The sequence below is a fragment of the Pocillopora damicornis genome, chromosome 12, assembly GCF_964200805.1.
Source record: "Pocillopora damicornis chromosome 12, jaPocDami1.2, whole genome shotgun sequence".
NCBI classification, from domain to species: domain Eukaryota; kingdom Metazoa; phylum Cnidaria; class Anthozoa; order Scleractinia; family Pocilloporidae; genus Pocillopora; species Pocillopora damicornis.
The window spans coordinates 8,803,115-8,813,254 of record NC_142681.1 but is presented as its reverse complement, the minus strand read 5'-3'; the positions used below and the strand labels follow the sequence as shown (position 1 = coordinate 8,813,254).

The 10,140-nt window shown below is 35.7% G+C and overlaps 1 protein-coding gene across 1 annotated transcript; it reads right to left on the bottom strand.

Moving 5' to 3' along the window:
* Positions 1 to 581: 581 nt before the first annotated feature.
* Positions 582 to 7,806, bottom strand: LOC113676145 (transmembrane protein 120B). Its single transcript, XM_027192764.2, has 12 exons — positions 7,506 to 7,806; positions 6,809 to 6,930; positions 6,151 to 6,270; positions 5,597 to 5,650; positions 5,381 to 5,476; positions 4,354 to 4,443; positions 3,911 to 3,976; positions 3,731 to 3,792; positions 3,450 to 3,542; positions 3,139 to 3,203; positions 2,298 to 2,366; positions 582 to 1,890 (listed from the first exon to the last, which is right to left on the bottom strand). Exons 1-12 carry the CDS (start codon positions 7,587 to 7,589, stop codon positions 1,771 to 1,773), a joined length of 1,041 nt encoding a protein of 346 aa, XP_027048565.1. The 5' UTR covers positions 7,590 to 7,806; the 3' UTR covers positions 582 to 1,770.
* Positions 7,807 to 10,140: the final 2,334 nt, after the last annotated feature.

The window sequence follows — 10,140 nt, the reverse complement described above, 5'->3', positions numbered from 1 at the left end:
TGTCGTTTTCTTTTTTTGTCTTGTTTTGAGGTTTAGAAATCGTTACTTTAATTAAGAATGTGATAGGTAGTTTGTGATGCTTGGTATCTAGGATGCCAAGGTAAAGTTTGAAATGTTTAGAAGGTAAGTAAGGAAGAAAAATACTGAGGAAGGGACAGTTTTCCCACTAATCAGGGTCCAGTCAAAGTAAGAATTTCAGCAGACTGCCTTTTTGTTGAATTTGAGAAGTTGAGGGAAGACATATCATTATATGAAAAGAGCTGTCATTCTACAATTTCTAGTGTTTTTTCTCTCGACAATTTACAGCTCACCAGATAATTTATGAGTGGTTGTTATGAAGTATGTGTGACCCCCAACACTTGGTCTTTGGATCATGTTACAGACACAAGATGGCATGGTGTCGAAAGGGAGAAAATAGATGAATATTCTGTAGTGAGTTGTGGACATCTGTGAAGGCCTTACTTGACATGAGGCACATAGTAGATAGCAGTCTATTTCCCTTTAATTATCCATGTGCCATATGCACACAGCTGACACTGTAGAAAGGTGCTTATCTCTAGTAGAATAAATTGCTATTGTGATTTTTGTCATGACAGGAAAAAAAATTTTAATTGATTTAAAAGAAGTCCAAAGCTATACAAATTCTAAAATTAACACACAAAAATCATCACTTTTTCTATACTCTCTATACTGAAACATGTACATTATAAGATATCACTGTTTTACATTAATTTATCATGATAATATAAACTGTAAAAGTTGAATGCTGATCTCTTTCACCAAACAATAGTCATAAATTTTTGTAAAACCAAGTTACAGTGTCTGTTAATGATAAAAAGTCACAATATCGGTAATAAAAAAAATAATAAGGAAACTTGGCTAAAAGGTACTTCAAATAACTTAATGCCATTTGCAGGTTCTTAGTAAATTCATAATCTTTGCATTGGTTGCCCAATCTCTAACAAATCAAAAGCATTGGGCCTCCTAAAACCAAAACGTCTGTGTATAAAATATTTTGATTGGTCATTCTTGGCTGCCCTTCCTTACATTGAACAGAACATGTCATAACCCGTATACAATTTCTTAACCCCAACATAAGATGCTTAACATAGGTCAAAACTGGCTGGCCAAGTCAGTCGAAAAATAAATACAATTCTCTTTCTACTAAAATTGTAGTGATTATGATAAAGGAGGATTTTCTGAAAAGAATGGAAATGGGGCTGCTTAATGAAGTGATAGAGAGATAAAGATGGAGTTGATTAAGCACATAATGACGATCTATAAACTCACTGCAACATTGCACTATGTTGCAATATTGCATGAGCACTGAAAGGAAAGAGAAAAAGGAGGAGACCAAAACCTAACGCAAGGCAAGACATTGAAAGAGAGAAAAGTAATGAATATTCTGCAGTGAGTTGTGGACAGCAAGAGCTGGAGACGATCTGTGAAGGTCTTATGTGACATGAGTCACAAAGTAGATAAATTAAGGGTTACTAGTAACAAGATTTCTGTTCATATGAGAGAATCACTGCATTGTCTAGAAAGTTTATGACTGATAAAAAGTCTCCAAGAAGCTCCTCTTAAAAAGGTCTACTCTAGACCCAAATTAACCTGTCTGATTAGTCAATTTTAATTTATGGTGAGCCCCCTTTGATGTTGCATCAAGGTCACACTTCTTGTTGCATTTGCAGCGTTAGCAACAAGACTTGAATCTTAAGCTGTAGAGAGGCCTCCTTGGCACCTCTATTAAATTGTGTTGGGGGGAGGTATTTAACTACAAGGTAATTGTGGAACTGAAACTGTCTTGATAAATTTCTGCCTCACAACAAACAGGAGGGTTGTCATGTTTCCAGCAAACAAGGTAAAAAATACCACACTGAGGCCAAGAACCTGAAAATATATTAACGTCAATTAACGTTTATACAAGCAAAATGGTAATGCAATACTATCAACAAGGCTATGCCTAAATCTTTATTTTAATTTTCTTGCACTTCATGAGCCTCAGGAGGGTGTTCTCAGTTCTGTTATGACATGAGATGATAAACTCAAATAGTAGTACTTTTCTAATAGTCCTGATTATTCTAATTTGTAGAAGGAATTCCTTTAGCTTTCTTACATGTAAGAGCACTAGAAAAGAAGCAAAGGTAGTTTTGTATGAGGAGATAAGCATACACAGACCATGAAATAGCTCCTTTGAACTTGAAAAATTTGCTGGTGCATAAATAGAAATGTATCTATGTATTACTTCACCCTAAACTAGTGATTTATCTTCCAACAAATTGGCACAGGAACCTTACCTGCCACTCACTGCAGTAAGGGTGGAAAGACAGTCGGTAGAGTGTGTAAGCATTGAACAACTGGAATAACTGTGGAAATAAAATCATGTGTAATAAGCTGAATTCCACATACATTTTGATTAGTTCTTATGCTCTATCAGAGGACGACGTCAGCATTACCAGTTTTTTGCTCTTTATTACAGGAAAAAAATGGATTCATTGTTGTTATGGGTGTGTCCAGTAATAGATCACGGAAGACATCAAATTTAGTGACACACTCGGCTGTGCTGTATGCATGTATGATGTCATCTTTGATCAATTTCTGAACAGATACACAACATGGAATCTGTTCGCTAATATTGTACACTAGCAAGATAAATCTTCCAAGAATAGAACACTTAACACATAGATGGAAGCCATCCTTGCAGTTGTGAACACTACTTCAGTGGTAGTGAAAATAAGACCTGAAAAAAATTCAGGCCTGTACAAGATTTGGACCCAGGACCAATGCAATACTGGTGCAGCACTCTACCAACTGAGCCAACAAGCCAACTGGGAGTTGGTCATTATGTTGGTTCCAAATAAACCCTCAAAGTGGTGAATAAATGACTGTAAATATATGAAAATCATATATGTTTCTTCAATCACAGTTCACTGCATTTTTTTCAGGCCTTACTTTCACTACCACTAAAGTAGTGCTCATAACTGTGACGATTGCTTCCATATTCATTTCTTCAATCTCAGTTCACATGAATGATTTTCATATATTTACAGTCATTTATTTAGAATAACACACATTTGCTAATTTGCATTAAAATACAAATCATTTGCTGCATAAATTCTATTGAAATATCCTACTCACATAGCCAACAATAAGAAAAGGAATAATGAATCCTAGTCCCCTCCACATCCATGAATGGAAACCCTCTGCAAAACAATTTGTTTCTCAGTCAATAATTGGTAAGCTGATGCAACCAGTTGACCTGAATACACTACACTTACTTTGTAACAACTACTATCTGATAAGTTTGAGTATTCTCATTACCTGTTTGCAGGATAATGTATGGATATGATAGGGAGAAGTTACATGTTTATCACTTCTGGAAGTTAAATTTTAAATGTGATAGACAGCCAATACTATCAGAAAGGTTAGGGGTCCAAATTGACACAAACCTCGAGTGACATCCATGTTTTTGCTGACACCCAGTGATCTTAATCGGTACAGAGCTCTTGACTGATATCTGAACTGTAGAAGTTGAACGAAACCTGAAACACAATGATAAAATGATGAGTGTTCTACTTGTTTGTTTAAAATGAAAAAAATAGAAGATGATCAGGGTAAAATAGCAGAGGGAGGGAGACTGGGGATATAATTTTTCTGCAGTACCTTTCTCAAATTATGAGACTCTGTGTAGTTGTTTAACAGAATGAAAAATTTACAATGCAATACTTACTAAGATATAAAGAAAAGTAGAAAAACTGTCCCCTAAAAAGTTGGTAAACCCTTCCATCTGGCCTGAATAGAAAAAAAATAAATTTGTTGATATAGATCATTGAACTCAAAATTTAAATAACCATCTTTGTTTGTCTTGGTGTAATAAATTACTTTGAATGGAAAAAGTGAAATGACTCACCATATAAGAAGAAACCCAGATAAAATGATGGACAGATAATGATGCATAACCCACCAACCTTTTATCCTGTGTAAAGAAAAATAAATGTATTAAAACCCTTTCCACCCTAACATCAGTATGCATATACTCCCTACTGTTCTCTATACATTTCCTAGTGTGCTGGTAAGGAGAATTTGTTAAACAGTCAAGAGCTCCTTTGGTTGGTAATCATTTCCTTTATTCTCATGACCTTGATGTTTGAATCAGGGTTGATATTGTAAGGAGAAATTAGATACAAAAGGGGTTAAAGGGTTAATTTATTCCTTTGAAGTCATTTTTTCAAATTATTTGATACTCACAATGTCAGTGAAAAAATCAACAATAGAGAGGTGTGACAAATTTAATGAATTAATAAAAAAAAAAGACAAACTAAGTACTTATAAACAACTTTGTTTGGTTCATACCGTGAGCCATTAGCCATAAGAATGTGTTCTTGAAGGGTTAGTGTACTGTAATACCACAATAACATCGCATGGAACAAGGCATCTGCTATCCTACAACAATCATATTACGGTAATATCATTAATAATATTAATATTCATTTAATCTTCTAAAGTTCTTTGGTTTAAGCACTTATGAATCTACTGCAGGATTTCAGATCAGAGAAATTTATTTTAGGCCTTGTGTTTCCTTTTTCACTAAGACTCATAGTACACAATCACGAAATGTGTCCAAATGAATGGACCATGTACACTTTGAAGATAGAATTGGCAAAAATTTTCAGGGGAGGGGTCAACAATTTAAACCTCCCCCTCTAGAAAAGAGATCTAGAGTAACAGTACTCATGGTCATTTTTTCAGTGAAAAGAAATCATGAACACTTAAGATGGTGCCAGTTCCTGTGCAGACTTGACCTTTTTATAACAGGAAAGTATATGCATGTTTGACTGCTTCTACTCTTGCCAGGGTTACCTTTACAAAGTAAACCTATAACATTGTGGGAAACCAAATCTGATTTTAATTGATCATTCAAGTTGACTTATCAGTGTTTAGGAGCAAAGGAAACAAATGTGACTAGGAATTGAGATGAGAGTGTTCAAGTTTTTTTTAAGGGTGATCCCAGAAATGGCAGCCATACTGTGATAGTAATGGAAAAGAGTACTCTGACCAGTGGATTACCTCTTCCATCTAGTTTTATCATCCTACATGCAAGTACTCAAATAGTAGTACTTTAGGCTTGATATCCCAAAATAAAATGTACTGTTAGTTGACATTTATTATGTGAGAACTCAAACAAATTTTTCCAAAGTATTTAACATCAGATCCCCTAAATCACTCTGAAGCTGGAAATTAATATAGAACTATACATATTCAAATATATGTAACAGTGAGCTTTTAAGCATAGAAAAGCAAGGGTGATTCTCATTTGTAGCTGCTGACACTGAAACAAAGAATGTGTTTTGATTTATAAAGGTTATAGCCATTTGTATACCTGTAGTTAAAGATGTACAAGTTTAATATGGTAAAAACCATGCTTATCACTGTCATCTTTAATTTAAACTTCTCGTAGTCATCTTTGTATGCCATCCTAAAAAGAAACACAAAAATTATTTGCTATCATATACTCCAAAAGAGTTATCATGGAAAGTAAATTGTATTGAAAACTGTCCTTAGAGCTCAACATTATACTCATAGAAAAATAACTCACTTTGAATTGTAAAGTGAGACATTGATGTTTCCCAGGCATAGCTTTAGGAATAACCTGTGGAGAGGAAAAGGATGTCCAAGAATTAAGCAATGACATTCTTTGTTAAAAATGAGAATATACAGATTACAGGAAATTTATAATAGGAGCCCAGTTAAGCTGTAGTTTAGTTGGCTGGGCCCCTGTTGAAAAGGTCTATATGGAAACCCTGATCAGGTTATTGTGAACTACTGTCTTGAAGCCAAACCCTTCCCCACCCCATCCTCACAGTATTTTTTGGGGGAGAGGGGGTGAGGGGGAGGTTTGGAGATGGAGGAGGGAGTGAGCACTTATTTGAGGCTGGGCATTGAGAAACATTTCCTACCAACAGGTTGGGCCTTATATGAAGTTGGTAATTATTAGCAGTTGGGAACTGAATAAAATTAATATGTTTAAAATATGTTTAATCAATAAGTTTACAGTTTTTCAGCCATCAATAAAATATGCTGAATCACTTTTCTTTTCCAATGATAAACCATCTGGCTGCCATAAATGATTGAATAAATAAAAATAATTACCCTGCTTGAGAAGGAAGGCTTAACTCAAAATCTTTTATTTTTCTTTCAAGGTCTGAGATTTTGGTCTGAAGTTTCACAAAATGAGCTTTTTGGTCACCAGAGAGGGGTCCATCTTTAAACCTACAAGCAATCAAAAAGGTAACAGTTATAAAGTAAAGTTCTAATACCTTGATCATATATATTTTCCAGAGGTTGAAAATATTTATAATTTACATTGTGAAATATTTATTAAAACATGCAGTCTGGAAAATGATCAATCTCCATTTGAGCTTAACTTAAATGAAACTATGAGTATCTCATAATCTTTAATAGAGTCATTTTTGGTTATAAAGAAAAGCACATTCAAGTGGAAGGAAGAATGTACAATGAGTTGTAAAGGTGCATCAATGTTAAGGATTACATGGATCAACCCTTTATAACCTAGCATCAGCATGCTGAGTATGCATATTCTCCATACTGTTCTCTATACATTTCCTTAGGCGCTGATAAGGAGAATTTGTTTAATAAGCAAGAGCTTATTTAGTTGGTGATTAGTTCCGTTATTCTCAGGACCTTAATGTGTGATGCAGAGGTGATATCGTTTGGAGAAATTAAATGCTTGTCACTCTTAGGAATCAAAGCGTTAACTTTAATCGCTATCAAAACAGAAAAGGCTTACCGCTGCAGAGACTCCTGAAAATCCCTCAGTTTCCGTTTTTGCTGATTAACGGCAGACGCACAGGATTTCTGACTCGAATGAAACTCGTCCAATTTCTGCTGATAGTCTTGGAACTTCGTTTGCTAAAGATCACCAAGAAAAATTTTTTTGTTTTAAACGGACGTTTGAAACAAGGTAATGTTCTTCCTGGAAAAATTATGTTACATGCCTTGTCTTATTCGTTGTCACTTTCACTATGAAAAACAAATATTTTCAGATCGAACAAGCTATCAATTCATAGCTAAGATTTCTTTCGATCTATATTGGAATTACTAGCTGTTTTCTACGAAGGGTTATCGTCACTGTCGAGGAAATCATGCGATAAAAATGAAAAGAGGCTGAAATTTTAGTGATTTGGTGTTGAGTGAAAAGCTGGAAGATCGATAACCAAAATGTGATCAATCATTTATTATTGCATTAGGTTTCCTAGAGAAGTCTTTTTCGTGAGTAATCACTCGACATCGAAACTGATAAAAATTTCCAAGCATTAAGAGGCAAATTCAAATAATTAGTAAACACGGGTTTGCTCATGAAATAAAAAAAATCACTTATGCACGAGTTATTTCATTGATCATTAAGTGCTCTCGCGGGCGCCGCTATCACGGCATCACGCTAACCAAGATGTCAACTTAGATTTAAAAAAAAACATAGAATAAACCTTGAACGTTCGCGTCTCCTCTTCCAAGTGCTGCCATTCTTCTTCCCATTCTTGAAGACTTGAAATTTGTGCAATAGCTGCCATATTGACAAGACCCGAAGAAACACTACCTCGCCCCAGTCTTTTTCTTACAAGTTGAAAAATGAAAAATCCAGTTGCACTGGTGCTTGCTGCGGGCGTCAATATTTCAAGAAGTACTTCAAAAGTAACAGTTTCTGTTATCTTTTTTAGTTATAACCCAAACAGTCAGTGTTTGTTAATAAGTTTGATATAAATCTTTCATATGATCTGGTTTCCTTCTGGAACGTGGACTGGACTCTGGACTTGACTCTGGACCAAGCAACTTTGTCACGAGCTCCTTAACCAGGACTTTGACCTTTGGTCTTCAACACTTCGATGAAGTTTTAATCCCGGAAATGAACCCTCTTTATCGCTACCGTACGCACTTGTTATTTTTGTTGTTATTTTTCAGATTTTTTTTGTTTCCAAAGTTCTTTCTTGTGCCCTCCAAAATTTTCATATTGCCATATAACATCTCGTCAAAGTTGTCACAAGTCAGAATTTTTCGATTGAAGCATCAATTGTTGGTTTTTATCATTTCCCGAGAGGGATCTAAGTGCACAAAAGAAACTTTGTTTGCAACGGTATTGTAGGCACCTGGATTTATAATATCCCATTATAGGATTTTAACGATATACGTTGACAACGCGAAGAAAATTTACGTTAAACAAAATAAACGCGAATTTTCCAAAAGTTAGGTTAACATAAATTGAATTAACGCCAAATTTTCGAAAAATTTTAAGAAGAAAGACTGAAGAAGACATAGTTTGATGCTACACTGGTTTGCAGATTTAATGAATGTAACCGAAGAAGTTACAATTCATAGACCCAACGTTTCGACACTCCTGTCTAGTGCCTTCATCAGGGGTGATCTAAACGCTGCAACAAGGGGTCCTTTTATATGATCACTAATTAGCAGCCTTTTTTCTGACGAGGTGTAAATAGGCGTCAGGAAGCAGACCGCCATCGTCACGATTTAAAGGAGCGAGGGCGGAGTTAATGTGCCAAGCCTCCAAACAACTGAAGAAGTTAGCTATCCCCACGGGGAAACGCATCGATACGAAGACCAGTTGAAAGAAAAATTGTTAAATAGTGCCTCGGAGGCATTGATAGTTGGGCAAGGAGCAGATAAGGTTTTTTTTATCAGAATAAAAGTGCTGTAAAACGTTAATGATGTAAAACAGTGTGATTTAAATTTACATAGACGTAAGTTAAGATGCATTCAATTAACGTGATTTTTTCAAAATGGCATGAATAAAGTGCATCGTTAATTTCCTATAATAAGGTAGTCTTTGTTCGTGCTTTTAATTTCGGTTTTTGCTTAGTTTAGTTTTCGCGTCCTTGTAGCTTTTGTTAATTAGTCTCATGTGATGTACTTCTGTTGTTCCCCATTTTAGGTTTTAGTTTGTATTTTGTATGTTTTGGCTCGGTTAATCATTTTTCGTTAGATTAGGTTTACATTATTTCTGCGTTACATTCTCGGAGATCAAAGGGCTGTCAGTTGATTTCTAGTCAGCCCTGAGTAGGGCCCACAACACTAGACTTCGTCAGAGCAAAGGGTAACGCTCATAACGTCAGGTTTAGAGACTCTCTTCGGTGGCTTATTTTTACTACTTCAACTCAACTGACAAAATCACATCATTTTGGAATACCCGGCCACCGATGAAGCACCACGGTTCTCTAGAAACTTACCCCTATATCAATTTCATTACAGTTGGAGAGAAGACTCCAGAAACGCACTCCAAAAAGCTTTTCAGCGTAATAATTACATACATGCCAGAAGTTCAGCACGGTCATTTGTAGATAGTGTATCAAACAATCCCAAAAAATACGGCAAGTTGAAACTTTTAAGAGTAATTTAATTTTAACGAAAAGTCTCCTGAAACGCTTTTTTTAAACTACAGATTGCATAGAGGGTGCATCCAATGCTCTCTTTTCCCTTAAAACCACAGGCTTTCTCATTTGAATGAAGAATTTAGATATATGAAAATTCACATATTTGCACTGCGGTGGAGAGATGAAATTAGAAGATCCTCGCAGCTAAGAACACTACTGAAACTAGTAGTTGTAAAATAGGACCTGAAAAAAATTCAGGCCCGTACGGGATTTGAACCCTTGACCTCTGCGATACCGGTGCAGCGCTCTACCAATTGAGCTAACAAGCCAACTGGGAGTTGGTCAATGAATTGGGTACAAATAAACATCCAAGTGAATGAAGAATTTAGATATATGAAAATTCACATATTTGCACTGCGGTGGAGAGATGAAATTAGAAGGTCCTCGCAGCTAAGAACACTACTGAAACTAGTAGTTGTAAAATAGGACCTGAAAAAAATTCAGGCCCGTACGGGATTTGAACCCATGACCTCTGCGATACCGGTGCAGCGCTCTACCAATTGAGCTAACAAGCCAACTGGGAGCTGGTCAATGAATTGGGTACAAATAAACATCCAAGTGAATGAAGAATTTAGATATATGAAAATTCACATATTTGCACTGCGGTGGAGAGATGAAATTAGAAGATCCTCGCAGCTAAGAACACTACTGAAACTAGTAGTTGTAAAATAGGACCTGA